This window comes from Anser anser (genome assembly GCF_964211835.1).
Source record: "Anser anser genome assembly, chromosome: 3".
Taxonomy (NCBI): Eukaryota; Metazoa; Chordata; class Aves; order Anseriformes; family Anatidae; genus Anser; species Anser anser.
The window spans coordinates 40,443,205-40,460,978 of record NC_139722.1 but is presented as its reverse complement, the minus strand read 5'-3'; the positions used below and the strand labels follow the sequence as shown (position 1 = coordinate 40,460,978).

The following is a 17,774-nucleotide window of genomic DNA, read 5'->3' as shown; positions in this document are numbered from 1 at the left end:
AAAATATTGTTAAAAGTTTGAATAATTAAGCTGGAATTTAATAAAAATTGGAGGTTTCCATTTTTAATTTTAAAATCATATTTAATACATCTTAAAACTCAATGTGAATTATTTAGGGCATATTTTCTGTACTTCTGCACTTTTTTTTTTTTGACGAAAAAGTATGCGTTTCAGATGCAGTGCTGAGAAATAAGTTGGAATGAAGATGTGGATTGCTTTTCAATTTATTTTAACACAAAATATCTGTTCTGGTTAAAAGAATTACTGACTGAAATATACCGTATAATGTTTTCACAATACTAGTATAGATAGCTTTTCAGCAGTTGTATATAGTTGCTCATCTAGACAACTTCATATTAGACATTCACTTGTAGCATTCTAACTTAGAGATGCCTCAAAATACCCAGACCCTGTGAAGTACTATTAATTTCAGAATTTTTGTGATGAAATGCAGATTGGTATTGAATTACTTCTTCTTCACTTCTCATACCGCATGTCAGTTCTGCTCGTGTGGGCTTATTATAAGCAGTAGTGCTTTGTGGATGTCAGCAAGCACTAGCTATGTGTAGTACCTCATTTCTGTGAAGCATAGGAATGCCGCTTACTTTAAAAGAGTTGCTATTTTCACAGAATTATATGTTTCCTTTTCTCACCTTTCCAAAGACCTTGTTGAGGAGGAATTGGTATCCTGTAAAATAGTTCTTTGTACGTTCCTGGATGAAAAGCATGCTGGTTTTCATGTTTTCAATTTCATAATTACTTATCCATAATGGTTTAATGGAATATGTATTGCAAATTTCCAAGCAACCTATCAGAAAGCAACCCTGTGGGTCTGTATGTATTCTCTATTCTTTTAAATACAGCATCCTTCTTGTATGTGGCTTTCCATGTGCAACATAAATAACAACTAGGTGTGTAATTACCAAAAGATGACATAATGAACTAAGCTGAACATGAGAGAAGATGCTGTACAATTTGGCTTGATTGTACCAAATCTTTTTGTTTTTATTTTTAGAGATTTATTGAATTGGTGCAGCAGAATTGCTTACAACTTCGACAGTTCTTCGTCAACCACAGCAGTGAATATTTTTCAGGAGGTGCAGTAAGACTTGATTTGGAAATTGCTTACCTGAACTCTGTTATTATGTCACATATGTTAACATACACTATTTGGGAGTGTGAGATAGGATTTTATATTTAGTTTTATCTAAAGCAGCTGGACTGTAGTTGGAATGTTTGTTGTATTTATTAGTCTCTTTCCTTAGTAGGAAAGCTGTTTGCAGTGTGCTGAAAGCCAATCTAGACTTACTACTGGCATACAAAAAGTATGCTGCAACACAGTTTCGACTGATGTGGGCTGGGGTTGCATGTGATTGGGGAAGAGTAAAAATTTGTGAAATTAATACAATTTGACAGACATGCTTATCATTCATTTCATTCACTTGCATTGCACATTTTGTATGCAACAAGGAAAAGGCCCTAGGTTTAGTTGAGTCTTTAAAGTATTAGATGTGCTTGGTGTTTGCTACTTGTTACTCAGAAGCTATATTTACTATAAAACCTTGCTGTGGATATCTCAGAAAGAGGGAAAAGTAAAAAGTATTTATCAGAAGTGCTTTCAAAATTAGAAAGGTCAGCTGTCCTGGCCGTTCCCTCCCAGCTTCTTTCTTGTGCGTGCCCAGCCTCTTTGCTGGCATGAAGTTCTTGGCTCTATGTGAGCACTGTTCTGCAACAACTAAAAATACTGGTCTGTTATCACCAGTACTTTCATCAAAAATCCAGAACACAGCATTGTGTGAGCCCCTGCGGAGAAAATTAGCTCTGTCTCAGGATGGTGGTTTTTACTCAGGTGGGCAGCTGAACTCCACCACAACTGCTCTTTCATTCTACATCCTCAAAGGGAAGGGGGGAGAAAATATGGTGAAAAGGGCTCAAGGGTTGAGCTAAGGACAGGGAGATCACTCATGGGCAAAACAGACTCAGCATAGGGAGATTACGGTAATTTGTTACTTATCACTAGCAAGCTCGAATAGTAGGAAACTAAAAAAAAATAAACTTGAAACACCTTCACTATTCTGTAATGAGGCACTAGTACGCTGCTGCTGAATATCCCTTAGGTAATGGAGATAGTGTGGAGCGCATCACTTAGTGATGTCCACAGGCATAGAGAGTCAGTATCTGAGTCTATTCACAGCATTGGAGCCATGTTTATTTGATGATACTGCTAATGCTGAATCCTTGGTATGCACTTACTTCATAATACATGCATCCATACAGTGTGTGTGTGTGTTAGGTGTCTTAAATGGTATGTGTCTGAATTTACTGAATACTAAGAGGGCTTAATCCCTTCACTTCCTCCCTCTCGGGTTAGTACTGGCTGGTGTGCCGTGTTTTGTGACATTAGCACAGCTCAGTGGTGGAGCTTCTTGGCTGATTATGTTTCAGTCAAAGCTATATCCTAGTGATAGCTGTCCGCTCTGTTCTCCTTAGTCTTGTGTCCTTTGTGAAACAGTATCTGAATCCCTCAGCAGAATTAGATACTTAAATTTGCAGGGTAATTTTAAGGTACTCCCTTTTTGTTGAAATATGGGACATCTTTCCTACTTCTTATACGGGAACTTATGTTCCAGGTTTTGATTTTTTTTTTTTTTTAGGTGTGCGTCAGTCAGGCCATTTTTAAGGTTGTGAAATCTTGGAACATCACTTCCTTCATTTTCCTCCAGTCATCTGAAAATAGCTTCTGTGACTGGTTATGAAAAGCTTTTACTTTTGATACGGTGGGTTCATTATAAACCCACTACATTACAGAGTTCAGAACTTCCTATTTCATCTCTTTTGAACTTCATTGCTTGACTTGATCCAACAACGATGAAATAATTGTATTTACCTATGTTGGATTGGGTTCAGCCTCATAAAAATAAAGATGGTGCTTCTCAAATAATATCATATTCAGTACAAGTTTTATAAGTTGTTTTGTTTTCCCCTTGACAGGCATTGGACTGTTTCACGGCTATGCTGTCCAACCAAGGAAGCAGACAGAAAATGGCAAAAGTTATTGGAAGTAAACTAAATATTTCCAAGAAAAAGGTATGTTAAGACATAATTAACCTGATGTTTATTGGTAATATTACATAAGTTGATTTTTTCTTGTGGTTCATTTATATGTACTGTGTTCTAATATTTTCTTAAAAAATATGCCCGTCTCTCTACCCTTCACACACTTTTGTTCTTTCTCTGCAATCCTGAAGTGTACTTTTTATTGTTTTATTTTCAGCTGTTTTATTTTCTCTGAAAGTTGCAGTGAGCTTATTTCAGAGCACGTTTCAAATGGCTTCGTGCAAAAGAAGCATGACACAGCTGAAACTCTGCAGTTACCTAAGCACATGACACTGCTAGATTCACAGAGTAGTAAAAGTGTAAAAAGTGTTGTCTTCCCCTCCCACCCTGTGTGGTTTCCCCACCCCAGTTGTTATTTAATCACTTAAATGAGGAGTCCAGAAACAAACATGTCAAACATGTTCTGTAATCATCAATTCCAAAGCTGTAGAGCTCATCTATATACTAATATTGTGTGATACAAACAGCTGAGTTGAACTGAATGGTTACTTTGTCAGCTATTTCTGACCGTAAAAGTTTGATTATGAAGAAAATGTCCTGCATTGTTACTTCAAGACGGAAAAACTTTTCAGCTGAGGGGACAGATGGATCCCTGAAACTCCTGTTTGACTTCTTTCCATTATTTCATTACAGAAATGCATTCTCCTCTGCCAAGGGCGTTCTCAGTGTGATGTTGCAGGCAACATTGGTATTGGTAATGTTGATGCTTTCTTCACAGGTAGAGTTCTTTTGTGAGCTGTATAAACCAGAAATTTTATTAAGGGACGAAGAAGTTTCTGTGGGAAGAGTGCACCTCATGAAGAAACAAACCCTGGCTCTTACTGTAAAAAGGTAGAATATCTTTTGGTTTTCATTTGAATTGAAACATTTTGTGTTGAAATAGAATAGACTGAGTAACACAATTAAAAAATGTAAATCAAATCATCTCAACTCAAATGTGATTGAGTTCTTTCTCTTGTGATCTGAGTTTTACATTGTGTGTCTTTAAAGCTGTCTGCATCATAGTTCTTCTGGCAGCCAAAGCATAGGGATTTTCAGGTTCTTTTGTCCTAGAGTTCTTCAAAGCAGTTTGGATCCGCAGATGTTGTAATAAGATTTTGACTGTCTTTGTAGTATGTGGCAGTAATTCCACTGGCCAGGAACTTCTTTGAGAATCCTGAATTTTTAGGTTGTATGTTGAGGAAAGTAAGTGCCTTATATAATACTTACAAGGGTGTTTCAGAAGTAGTATTTTTCAAAACTTTATTTTTAATAAAAAATAGTGATAATAAAAACAAATCCTCAATTCAACTACTTCTCTAAAAAACAATAAGGGTAAAATTGAAACGAGCTCTTGGATAAATCTTGGCTTTTAATAGCTTCCTTTATTTTGTCAGAACAAAGCAAACCTTTGCTGCCACACGGCCGTCAGCAGTATTGATTGAGCAGCTTGCAGTTTGCGTTGTCAAAGGAGAGCCTGTGCTCTTGGTTGGTGAAACAGGAACTGGCAAAACTTCAACTGTTCAGTACCTCGCTCATATTACAGGTAAATGAAATGTGAAGACTAACTTGTACAAAGATGATGAAAAAAAAGGCAACAACAGCAGCACAAAACGCAGAAACAAGTTGATGTGCTTTCTATTTCTTTTTCAAGGACACCACCTGAGGGTTATCAACATGAACCAACAAAGTGACACTGCTGATCTGCTAGGAGGGTAAGTCATTGACTGCTGTTTGGTCTGTTTTGTGTAACAAATTGGCAGTATAAGAAAAAGTTACTAGTTGAAAGCATTGTTGTGTTGTCAAAGAATTGTTTTTAGATGCAGACCTTTCATAGTAGTGTAATGTCTTACCTTCTTACCTTTACATGCAGAAGTCTTGCTCTCCTTGCTGAAGAACACATGCAGTTTCACTGAAACGTATGAATGTATTGAATGTATGTGATGAAGAGATTTAAAAGCAGAACCCAATGTTGCTTTAAAAATGGCTAAGCGGTTCAGTGTAATTCCAATGTAATATTCACTAGACATATTAGTGAGTAGTAGCAAAACTACTTCACTGACCGGGGCAGTCTGGACTTAGTAGTTTAAATATGTGCAAAAAACCTTTGGAAACCTGGGTTCCTTAATGCACGATACTGTTTCCATTTCAAAATGCTTTTGTTAGTACACAAATGTTAGTTCCCGTTCCTCCATGACAATGACAAACAAGTAATTACTCTTTTGCTTCTCTTCAGTTATAAGCCTGTGGATAACAAGCTGATCTGGCTACCTCTGCGAGAGTCGTTTGAAGAACTCTTCTATCAAACGTTTTCTAGAAAGAAAAATCAAACATTCCTGGGACACATTCAGACCTGCTACAGACAGAAACGTTGGCATGATCTGCTAAAACTAATGCAACATATTCATAAATCTGCAGTTAATAAGGAAACAAAAGAAAATGCATCTGGTGAGAATTCAGATGAACACAGATGAACCAATGCAGAGAGTAGACAAGTAGTGGTGAATTTTTGTTCATCAGTTGTCTTTTCCGTTTTTCATTCACCCCCCTTTATTGCATATCATTTCTTCTCGTTTTGAAAAATGCAGCCTTGGTCTACAGCAAGGCATTGAAAATACTGTTAGAATGAACTGTTAGAACTTTTTTTCTAACCAATCACTGCTGTTTGTTTGCTATGTCTGACAGAGTTAAGTTTGGCTTGTCTGACCCATGATGCCCTTGACATCCCATCTCCACTCACTGTGTTACTTGTTTGCACTGTTGGTGAACAGTCCTAGTTGTTTGTGTCAGTCTTGTGTATGAATCATTCATACTTTCTTTCAGACCTGGAATCTCATTAGGTCTCAGCAAATATCACCTATTTTGAAAGCTAAGCAAAACAAAACAAAAGAAACCCACAAAGTAATAATTCACTTAGGGTAATAATGACTTTAAAAGCTTGATAAGAGCTTGCTGGTGACTTGGTTTCAGTGTTGGTGATGCTGACTTGACCAGTGCTTTGCTGTAATTTGCTGTCTTTTGTCTCTGGGTAACGGTTTTTCTTGTTTTATACTTCTCTACCTACTTGGGACAGATGAAGTACTGGTACTGTGCCTTTCATGGAGTGGCTTCTGGTCCTAGACCTGCTAAACAAATGAAGTTGTAGCTTTTGTGTAATATGGGCCAAGTAAACTTAATTATGAACCTCTTCCTCCCCTTTCTTTTAATTGATTCCTCTGAATATGCAGATATAAAAACAAATACGCACAAACGTCAAAAGAGATGAGGCATTAAAGAGTACTTATTGCAATTATCGACAATCCTAAAATACAGAAAAGCTGAAATCTACCATGACTTGGAAAGCTGGCAGTTTAAGTCATGATGCTGCATATGCATCAAGCTGTGACTTTAAGCGAGTAACTGAAATAAGTACAACAGTAAACAATTCTATAACTGATAAGCAGCAGTATTTTTACTGATACTGGTTGTTGTTAATCTGTTCCATTGTAAGGCTTGTAAATTTGCTTTTGTTTTTCTGAGATGTCTCTTTCTGTCATTGGGAATTAGAGTGGTAACAGTCATGCCAATTCAAGTGAATTGCCAGCATAAATATTTATTCTAAGCTAGGACGCTTTACAATGAATAGCAAATTATATGTCAACAGTGTTCGGCTAAAAAAAAAAAAGTTGATGTATAAAAAAAAATATATATATTTAAATTCATGAGATGTCTTCTGTAGAACTTGAATGTTTTTGGTACTCAGCCAAGCTTAGCTTTGTATTTGTGCATGAAACAGCTTGATAGACATGTGGATGTGGCACTAAGGGATACGGTTTAGCGATGGGACTTGGTAGGTCAGGTTGGTGGTTGGACTTGAAGGTCTTTTCCAACGTAAATGATATTATGATTCTATAAAATACTGTTTTTAAGCGTTTGTGTGCTGTTGTTCTGTTGGTGCAAACTCAAATTTTGTTTTGGTTACAGGTTCACCACTGAAGGAGAAGTGGGAGGCATTTGGTCTTAAACTGAATCATGCTCATCAACAGATGAGAATGACAGAAAATGCTCTTCTCTTTGCATTTGTAGAGGTATTTAGAGTTTTGCGTTTTGATGCTGGGAAGAATGAGGAGGAACATTTATAAGACGTTGAAATCAGTATTATACAAATAACATCCTGGCAAGAATCTCTTGCTGTGAAGTAGAACTTGTTTCATGATAACTATGTGGAACAACATGAAGGGGAGGGAGGGAGAAAAAGAATGTTGGTGGTAACACATTAACTGAATGCTGTGTAGTAAGGATTAAGGCTGGTATGATAAAAGAATATCAGCAGTATGGCATATGATCTCTTTAAATGGATGAGATTACAAAATACAACTTGACCGATCTCCAGTAGGACATTCTCGTGCCTAGGGCTACCTGTGAAGTATTTAATTATAAGAATCTGTACTATGTTTCTGGAAGTCTTTTTTTTTGAAATGTTTTAAATCCATGGTGTAATAGTCTAGTGACATTGTATGCAGTGGGGGAAACTATAATGTTTTGTGCATGGCTGTTCCTTGTCATCCTGTTAGTCTGAATATATGCTCTCAAATTTTATATAAATGACCAGCCCTCTTTCTGAAAATGACTATATAAATGGTTGGGGAACCTTTGACCTAAGTATAGTTTTAATTTATCAAGTAGCTCACTGAGAAATGCAAAACTGCTTTTGACATTGAGATTCTTTAGATGAACTATCTTATTCTTAGAGTGTTGTCAGTGAAGCTTATGCACCACAGCGATGGATATCACTGACAGGCAACATTGCACAAACCAGAAAGGTTAATTCTGTTATAAATGTGCAGATCTCAATGGTAGTTGATAAGTATGGTAACTGTCTGGCTTTTATGACTTACAAAGTAATTGCTGTCATTGAGGGAGAGCAGAAAAACTGTTATTGCTGTAAAAAAAATAAATCTGAGACTGCCATTCATCTAATCAACCCATAGACTGCAATACAAGTATTTCCAATATGCTGATGCTTTAGATGAGATATTACTGCTAGTGATATGATTAACAAATAGATCTTCTTTTTAGGGTACTCTGGCACAAGCAGTAAAAAAAGGAGAGTGGATTTTATTGGACGAGATTAACTTGGCTGCAGCAGAGACTTTAGAGTGTCTGAGTGGTTTATTGGAAGGATCATCTGGGTCACTGGTGTTATTAGACAGAGGAGACACAGGTACTATTTCTATATTCAAAAATCATCATTCCTTCTTCCTCTGTTCCAGTTCATATTGCTGAACATGATGTTTTTTATGCCGTTGGCCCATTTGGGACAGCTGCCCCAGCTGTGTCACTTCTCAGCTTTGCTCATCCCCAGGCCACTTGATGAAATGGGGGCGTGGGGGGGGGAACATAAGGCTGTGCAAGCACAATTCAGCAACAGGCAAAACATCAGTGTGCTATTAAGTGTTTTAGCCCCAAATCCAAAACGCAGCACCATGGGGACAGCTATGAAGAAAGATAACTCCATCACAGCCAGGCCCAGTACAGATCCAAAGGTGAAAAATGCAACTGCTAAATAGCATTTTCTAGAGCTGCAACTAGAGACAAATGTTCTATGAGCTCCTGAGGCTGTCCTTTCTTTCTGGCCAACAGAAGTGCTACCATTGTTCTGAAAGACACAAAAGGGGTTCCTCATTTTAGGGGTTATACAATTTATGAAATATTCAGTGTTGTAAAAACATCGTGCTATGCACAAATCAAAGTAAAGGTTCCACTTGCTATGCCTGTTGTAAAGATGCAGGAATACTTCTACGAAATTCTATGGTGTTACTCTCTGAAGACTTATCACCCTGGCATTTTAAGAAAACATAGTAATGCAGTAATAGAAAACTGGTTTAGAAGAAATTTACTTAATTTAATGTAATAAATATCCTGTGTTTAACTAATCCTTTGTTGCATTCCTGTTTTCCTTTAGAGCCTCTTGTACGTCACCCTGATTTTCGCTTGTTTGCATGCATGAATCCAGCTACGGATGTTGGAAAGAGAAATCTTCCTCCAGGAATAAGAAACAGGTAGGAGAAAAAAAAAGATAAAATACTTAAACTCTGAAAAAGACCGTGACTTTAACTAGCCTTATGAATTGAACCAGCAAAGAATGCCTTATTTGAAGCCTCAGGATAAGTCTGAACTCTGGCTTCCTGTGGCAGGTGAATTCCACATCATGGTGAAGGTTTTTTTATGGAATAGGATCAGGAAAATAAGTATGTAAAGTTGCTGAACATGAACAAAGGGTCTAGCAGTAGTGTAGAGTGTTGTCACCAGGGACAGGTGAATGATCTTTTTTTTTTTTACAATTAAAACGTCAGTGCCTGGGAGTGCTTCTGCAGCAGTTTATATGCCTACTGGAGATAATAAATGCAAGTGCTTTATGTCTCTTCAGCAGCCTTACACTTGGAAACTTGTAAATGCTGATGATCCTTGCAGAAAACTATGTATTAAGCCTCGTTCACTCAGAAGAAAGGTGGATTACATGGTAGAACAGATGCACGATATTTAGAATACTGGAATTAAAACTGTGGCTGGGAAAACTGGAGATGTGGCAAATTCATTCCTCAGTACTGTTCCCGAATGCAAAGGTCTTTCCCTTGTACTTAATACAGTTTTTCCGGAAGTTGCACATGTAGTCCTCCATCAGTTTCATGGATACTGTGCAAAAGTATACATATGCAGTTACTACATGCAACTAATCATTTGCAGTTATTAGTGAGAAAGTAAGATTTAATTGCTACTAGCTCTCTGGGGTTAATAGTGAAAGGAGAGGAAAGAAAGAGAATGTGATGCAGAACAATGAAGCTGAAATATTCAATGTGGCTTGTTAAGTTAAAATGAATTTTTATTTGCATTTGTCAAAAAAAAATTTCAGAATTTTTTCTAATGTTGTCAGATGTCTAAATGTTATGGATTGATTTGACTCTTAAAGGTTTACTGAACTTTATGTAGAAGAATTGAGAAATGAAGGAGACTTGCAAGTTCTTATTATGGATTACCTTAGAGGCTTGAACGTGAGCAAAAACACAGTGCAAGGAATTGTGAAGTAAGTTGGTTGTAATCTCTTGAAATCCTTGATGGAATAAAGCACAAAAAGGAAGTACACAACTAATCTGGTTGGACTGTTTAAGGAAACACAATAGTGCTCCATACATAGCAATTCTCACAGCCTTAGAAAGCAGGGTAGATGTCATCTTCATTCTGAAGGTTTCTGTACTCATGGGGAGGAGATTCGCTTTCTCTATTTCAGAAATGCTTTCTTGGTGACACCAGTTAAAAAACACTCTTGTTGCAACCTTCTTTTCCATCTTAGAGATGGAAAACGTTTTGTTTCTCTAGGTTACATCAATTAAAATCTTGTGTGTTTAACATGTAACCTTTCTTTCCCATAGAATAAGGCATATAATCTCACTGAAGAACTGTTAAGTGCTTAGGATACTTCTCGTTTACAGTTATTCTCAGTGTATCAAGCTCTCAAAAATAAGGTTCTGAAATATTCTATTGCTTCGTTTCACGGATTATACTGATAGCAGAGTGTGGCATGGCTTCCCCAGCCTAGAGCTTCTAAAGAAAGCAGCAGTTGGAGATAAGCTTAAGTGGTCGTACTTTGGGATTAATTCCTTAGAGCAATGCTCTAATCACTAAAAACACTATGTAACTGGAACCGGTTGCACTCTTTATTTTTGCAGCTTTTACTTAGCTGTGAGAAAGGAAGCAGAAACAAAGCTGGTGGATGGAACTGGCCACAGACCTCATTACAGTCTCCGTACGCTTTGCAGGGCGTTGAGATTTGCAGCATCTAATCCATGTAGCAGCATACCACGCTCGCTGTATGAGGTGATTACCTACGTCGGGGTTTATTTCCGTTTGTGTATTCACTACAGTCTGTTTGGGTAAAGGAAAAACCTCTTCGGGGTACAGTGTTGAAGTCAAATGATTCTTTTAATTGTTTGTCTGTTTTTGTTTTTTTCCTCCTAATCATTTTTCACTTATTCACTGGCAATAACTTTTTTTTCTTAGGGCTTCTGTTTGAGCTTTCTGACGCAGCTTGACAGAATTTCTCATCCAATAGTTCAAAAGCTAATTTGCCAGCATATAGTCTCTGGCAACATCAAAAGTCTTCTCAAGCAGGTAGGTAACAAGGCCTACTTTGAGCCGGTTGATTTTCAGAGCAGAATTTATTTTGAGTAGCTTTCTGTGCCTTCTTTCTCCCACATTTCCTTCACACAATCTCACAGTCATTTGAAATGAAATGCCCATATGTTAGCTGGTTTATTCATTAGTACAAAAAAAATGGAGGACTGGTGATTATAGCATTGTCAAGTGTAGGCAGCTTAATATAATAGTGACTCCAATTGTAAAGCTTACAGGTTTTTGAGGAGCTTTCACAGGCTTTTCATTTTTAGATTCCAAATGCCGAATATATGGATATAAAGCAAACATCTTTGGTTTGTCTCTAGTGGGAAAGGAAGACCCTTACTAGTTCTGAGAGCCCAGAATGCGTTTGCATGGCTGAGTGGGCAGCTGGGATAGGAAAGCCAGTTGTAAGAGATGTGTATTTGTTTCAGAATAAAAACCTTCGTGGCAGCAACTATTACGTATATGAAAAGTTAAAAGCCAATTTGCCATTTGGAAGTGTGTTTTAAAATGTGCTAGGAGAATGTCTTGGGAAACTTTTTTTTTTCATGGTGCTGGCAAAGATTCCTGCTCTGTGACCTTGAAATAATCTGCTCAGGCTTTTCATGTAATTTGCATTCTGTGACAAGGGGACAGTGCTTACTGCAGGAGTGCTCAGGGAGTAATTTAAAATGACTTCTTAGAGAATGTTACAGTGGTATAACAGTAGTTGTCTTCATTAGCAAATTGAAACTCATTTGTATAATCTTTACTTCTGCTGTCATCTCTCCTCAGCAAATACCAAAACCCCAAGGAGAGAAATTTATAAATATAGAAGGATACTGGATTTCAGCTGGGGATAAAGAACCTATGGTAGATGAGACTTATGTGCTAACCCCTTCAGTTAAGCTTAATCTGAAAGACATTGTCAGAGTTGTGTCTGCAGGGTATGTCTGTTTATTTTTTTTTGTTAGTAAAAAGTTAAATATTACGTATTGTGTCACCTAGTCTTTGTTGTTTAGCACGAGTAATGCCCATTTTCCTTTTATTTTATAGTTAACTTTTCATTATACAGCGATTTGAATTTATATAGCTATTTCTTTTCTTCTTAAACCACCTTATTGCTATAATGAGTTTTATTTAAGTGATAATCTAGAAATTAGCAGTTAGAAGAACAACCTGCTTATTTCACACTGCCATCAAAAAACTTACAGAATCACAGAATAGTTTGGATTGGAAGGGACCTTAAAGATCATCCAATTCCACCCCCACCCCCGCCATGGGCAGGGACACCTCCCACCATTACAGGTTGCCCAAAGCCCCATCCAACCTGGCCTTGAACACCTCCAGGGATGGGGCATCCACAGCTTCTCTGGGCAACCTGTGCCAGGGCCTCACTGCCCTCACAGTAAACTTTGTGGGTAGCAGTTAGCACTTGGGGGTAAAGTTACTTATGTTACCATTTTAGTATATGATCTTAGAAATTCAAAATGAGTTAAATCATGATATCTTGGTAATGTTGGTACAAAAGGATCTGTGGAAATTTTGAATTCCAAATAATACCTGTTACCTTGTATATGAGAAAGATATGACTCATGCTTTTAAATTGCTGTTTTGGTTGTACCTTTTAGGACTCATCCAGTACTGATTCAAGGAGAGACCTCTGTTGGTAAAACCAGTTTAATTCGCTGGTTGGCTGCTGCTACTGGGAACCATTGTGTAAGGATTAACAATCATGAGCATACCGACATCCAGGAATATATTGGCTGTTATACATCAGATGCCTCTGGGAAGTTGGTGTTTAAGGAAGGTGAGTGGGGATATTACATTCACTTCAAATTCATGTCTTACTTCACTGCTTGCTTTCTTTTCTGCCTAATGTGCCTGTTTTACCAAAATGGAGAGAAGACCTTCCATAAAGTTAGTATTTGCCTATTGATAGTCGTGTGAATTTCAGTGAATTCTTGAGTTCACGTTTGTCTCATCGCTACTTGACCTACTGCATGTAATAAAGAAAATAATTCAACAACTTAAACAATACTGTTGCTTTCCTCTCTGAATTAATATTTATACTGAGTGAAAACTGATTGCTAAAAGTGTCTCAATGCTTGCTCTGTTTGGTTTAGTTTGTTAGATTTTAACAAGAACTCTTTCTGTTCCCTCTAAGGCATCCTCATAGATGCAATGAGAAAGGGTTACTGGATTGTACTAGATGAACTGAATTTGGCTCCCACTGATGTTCTGGAAGCTCTCAACCGATTGTTGGATGATAACAGGGAGCTGTTCATTACCGAGACTCAGGAAGTTGTCAAAGCTGCCCCTCGCTTCATGCTGTTTGCTACACAGAATCCTCCAGGTCTCTATGGTGGCAGGAAGGTCTGTATGATCATTTCCTTTGAGTAACTCCAACCCTAGGGAATGAGTCCTTATCATACATAGGAGAGTAATGTGAAAACTTTCTGATGCATTGTACAGAATTAATATGAAACTCTGAAGAGGGAGAGGGTTGAGGTATTTGTGCAATGACTTTTGGTACAACTGGATTCTGTTTGGGTTAGATGCTTGTTTTGCAGATACTAAATATCTAATTCATTTTGAATAGCTGAGATTTGAGTGCTTTACTGAATGAGGAGTTCAAGTCTGTTGTATTTGATGCCGCATTTCTTGTTCAAGAGTGCTGGAGAAGAGACTTGACTTAGATTACTGATGTCTGTTTTTAAGCTCTTGTCCTCATTTAGACTGTCTCTTATGCTTTCTTCCTACATTTGTGTGTATGCTAATTTGCATACTGTGGGGTAACCATGTTCCTTAGGATGTATAGGAAGAGGCATATAAAATAAGTAATACTGAAGGAAAAGTTCAAGCAATAACATTTTCTCATATTTTAGGTTTTGTCTAGAGCCTTTAGAAATCGTTTTGTGGAACTGCATTTTGATGAACTGCCAAGCGCTGAACTGGAAACCATCCTGCACAAGCGATGCAGTTTGCCGCCTTCTTATTGCAGCAAGCTTGTCAAAGTCATGTTAGACCTGCAAGTAAGAGTCTTTCTTCTTTTTGTAGAAGGCATGCAAACATATTTCAGTGCTAAGTAGTAGAGATACCCTTTGGAGGGAGGTCTTGTGAACTGGCAGATGCAAAACCACAATTGAGTGAAGATAACCCACAACTAAAGTAATTAATTCAGTGGTTAGGACAGAGAAATAAGGAAGGTGATGTCAGATTTGGGAGAAGGCTAGCAGCAACAACAGTGACAAGAAAATTAATAACAGAAGGCCATGTGATTTAAAGTGTAAAATCATTCTCTGGCCTGAGCGGAAAATGTAATAATAGATTTGTAGCAGTTTTTGGGCCACGCTAAATTTGGTACTATTTTTAAGCAATAATTTTGGCTGTGTTCTGATGCTCCTATGTTTAACAAACACTTAAAACTTAGTAGCTAGCTAACACTATCTCATATTTTAAAGCAATTGCAGCAGCACAAATCAGAGGACACTTTTCCTGTAGCTTTCTAGACTGGGTGTTCTTAGTTTATTTTTCTGTATTGAAGTAAAGTAAAACATAGAAGTGTTAACATCCATTTTGGTATAGAACCTAATCTTTTGCTTGGATCTTGTTTTAATCCATGTACCTGTGTTCTTCTTATTTTTACTTAATTATATTATTTTGTTCCTGAGTACCTATGAAATTGCCTACATATAAGTAGTTTGGGTCTGTGAGTTGGGATTTTTTTTTTGCACACAGTTCGTTTGAATGAATGTCATATTAATCTTGCTTAAAGTGGTCAGACAAGTTCCTGAAAAAATGGCTCATGTTTTGTTCTTATGACAGTCTTACCGCAGAGGTTCAACAGTTTTTGCTGGGAAGCATGGGTTCATTACCTTGCGGGATCTGTTCCGTTGGGGTGAAAGGTACAGATTGGCAGAACAGCTGGAAAAGGATTATGACTGGCTTCAGCACTTAGCAAATGATGGTGAGCTATGCTACTTTCTTCAATTTTTTAAAGTGTCTCTGCAGAATTGCTTTCTAGTCCCAATTATTAAGTGTATATATATATATATATATATATAGTTGCTGATTAACCTGGTAGTAATTGATTTTTCTCTTCCCCTGTTTTATAGGTTTTATGCTTCTGGCAGGCAGAGTTAGGAAACAAGAGGAGGTGGATGTTATAAAGAGAGTCCTTGAAAAGCATTTCAAGAAAAAAATATATCCTGAGTCTCTCTTCTCAGGGGAAAGTGTCAAAAAGCTACTGGGTGAGTTTCCTAGAAAAAAAAAAGTATCAGTAGTTCTCTAGATGTGACTGAAGCTGACAGATTGCTTTGTGTTGTGCAGCTAAATTCTCCACACAGATGTCAGTGATGGGCAGAGATTTTAACCACATTGTCTGGACTCAAGGGATGAGGAGACTTGCCATTTTGGTGGGAAGAGCCCTGGAGTTTGGTGAACCAGTACTGCTCGTGGGAGACACTGGGTAACCTTGCTTTTTTTGATGTAGTTTTTTGTTAGGGCGGCAGCAACAGCAACTCAGACACAAAATGATTAAGTAGGCTTCAGTGCTTCTTTGATCTGGGATATTTAAGCCTCTGTCATGGTAGAATTGCAAGTGCAGTTTTCCACAGTTCTTTTTGCGGGGTGGCAATCACATCTTTCAGCCGAAGTCTTTAACAGGATTGTCTTCATTGTGTATAACTACATAGAAATTATATAGAAGGTAGTAAAATTGAAAGTTCACTGTTTGCGAGCACATTCATGTTGCATGTTTTAAGGGGTTGAGAGAATATAGGTGTGGTATGGTTTTTTTTCTTTTCCACCACTCCTGTGTGCTCTAAAGGAGGTCATAAAAATAGGTGCTGCCTGCTCATTTGCTCGTTTTAAATTTGGAGAGTAGATTTTTATGGGAGAGAAAGAAAGAAAAACACAGGAAAAGGGAAAAGTAATATCTTATGTAAAATGGGAACTCTAGGTACTCAGCAGTTTATTTCTTCAGATTTAGGCATGATCCAGACAGGTAGCATCTCCAGTTCACTTGAAATGTTAGGACTGGTTCGTAGGGGCAAGCTGGAATAAATTTGCTTTTGAGCCTGTAGAAATCCATCAGTGCAGATATTGATTTAAATTTTAATTAAATGCATCTTGTGCAAGTCAGCAGCAGTTGTGCCAATAATGGCCTCACCTTCCATGTGTTTATCTCAAGGAAAGGCATAGAAGGAAATTTGCATGCTGAGGGCCTTTACCTCGTAGATCTTCAATGAAAGTATGAATCCTGCCCAAAATGAGCTTTGATTTTTATTCTTGCCCTTTCAACTAAATGACTTTTTGCAGGTGTGGTAAAACTACCATTTGTCAGATCTTTGCAGCATTAACAAATCAGAAGCTATACTCAGTGAACTGCCATTTGCACATGGAGACTTCAGACTTCCTGGGAGGCCTGCGACCAGTCAGACAGAGGTCAAATGACCAGGTTTGTCTCACATCAGTAGTAGTTGGTTTTGTGGCCATGGAAGCAAAAAGTAACAATTATTAATGATTTTTCATTTTGTTTTCCATTTCGTAGGAGGAATCTGATAGTTCTAGACTGTTTGAGTGGTGTGATGGACCTCTTGTTTTAGCAATGAAACAAGAAGGGTTTTTTCTGCTTGATGAGATTTCTTTAGCTGATGATTCGGTTCTAGAGAGACTTAACAGGTATGTTGGCGTGTCTTAAATGTGCTTAGTATTAAGTATCCTCAATGAAGCATCATACAAGCTTGAGCACGGTAAATCTAGCTTTTTAGGCACACTTGTTTCTTGGCCCAGGTGAACTGCTCTCTTAATAATGTAGTTCTTGCTGAAAGGAAGAATGACACAAGTGACAAATGACTTGTTCATCTTTCAACTTCTGTGCCAGTTTGCTTTGTTTTTTATTTTCATCCATGTGTTAGATGTGCTAGTTTTTATCATAGTAATTCTTAGACAATTTTTGTTGTTAGACATTATCACTAAGGTAAAAGATAACCAAGGTAAGACAAGGTGAAACTGCCTTGTCTTGCTGAAGTCTTGGAAGTCTTAATCTACCTAGAAAAATAAAAGATACTTTGATTGAAAAGCAGATATGTGTAGGTTTGCTTAATGTGTTGGTACTGGTTATGTTTGTTTTGAATGCTTTAGTTAGTGAAAGCCATTGCTTTTCGTTTGGCTTTATGGTGCTGCTACAGACTGATCTGCACACTAATTGTTGTACTTGTTATATGGACAAAAATAAGATGATGAGAGGCTATAGTTACTCTATACAGAGAGGCTATAGTTATTCTATAGCTCATGTCCCTAGATAAAGAAATTAACAACATAAAATACAGTTCAATTAAAACAGTTTGAACAGTATCTAAAAACAGTACACAACATGAGGCAAGCTGGAAAATAAAACTACAAGCAAAATCCCTATTTTACAATATTTTTTCAGCTTGTCAGTTCTTGAAAATGATGGATCTTCTCAAATACTAGAAGGAGAATCTAGCTTTCTTTCTACTTAATTCTAACAAGTCTTAAAATACCCAGTTGAGTGTTTG

At 37.4% G+C, this 17,774-nt stretch overlaps 1 protein-coding gene across 2 annotated transcripts in view; it reads left to right on the top strand.

Moving 5' to 3' along the window:
* The window catches only part of MDN1 (midasin AAA ATPase 1), a 98,717-nt gene that overhangs the window by 17,183 nt on the left and 63,760 nt on the right, over positions 1-17,774 (top strand). For both annotated transcript variants that reach the window (XM_083831500.1, XM_083831499.1), the window contains exons 11-31: positions 1,016-1,097; positions 2,992-3,087; positions 3,836-3,948; positions 4,494-4,642; positions 4,751-4,811; positions 5,333-5,544; positions 7,060-7,163; positions 8,155-8,299; positions 9,041-9,137; positions 10,046-10,159; positions 10,803-10,950; positions 11,134-11,244; positions 12,025-12,176; positions 12,861-13,039; positions 13,397-13,605; positions 14,118-14,264; positions 15,058-15,199; positions 15,348-15,482; positions 15,562-15,700; positions 16,552-16,690; positions 16,784-16,914. In XM_083831500.1, coding sequence (XP_083687626.1) covers positions 1,016-1,097; positions 2,992-3,087; positions 3,836-3,948; positions 4,494-4,642; positions 4,751-4,811; positions 5,333-5,544; positions 7,060-7,163; positions 8,155-8,299; positions 9,041-9,137; positions 10,046-10,159; positions 10,803-10,950; positions 11,134-11,244; positions 12,025-12,176; positions 12,861-13,039; positions 13,397-13,605; positions 14,118-14,264; positions 15,058-15,199; positions 15,348-15,482; positions 15,562-15,700; positions 16,552-16,690; positions 16,784-16,914 — 2,805 coding nt within the window. The remainder of the gene's footprint in view (positions 1-1,015; positions 1,098-2,991; positions 3,088-3,835; positions 3,949-4,493; positions 4,643-4,750; positions 4,812-5,332; positions 5,545-7,059; positions 7,164-8,154; positions 8,300-9,040; positions 9,138-10,045; positions 10,160-10,802; positions 10,951-11,133; positions 11,245-12,024; positions 12,177-12,860; positions 13,040-13,396; positions 13,606-14,117; positions 14,265-15,057; positions 15,200-15,347; positions 15,483-15,561; positions 15,701-16,551; positions 16,691-16,783; positions 16,915-17,774) is intronic.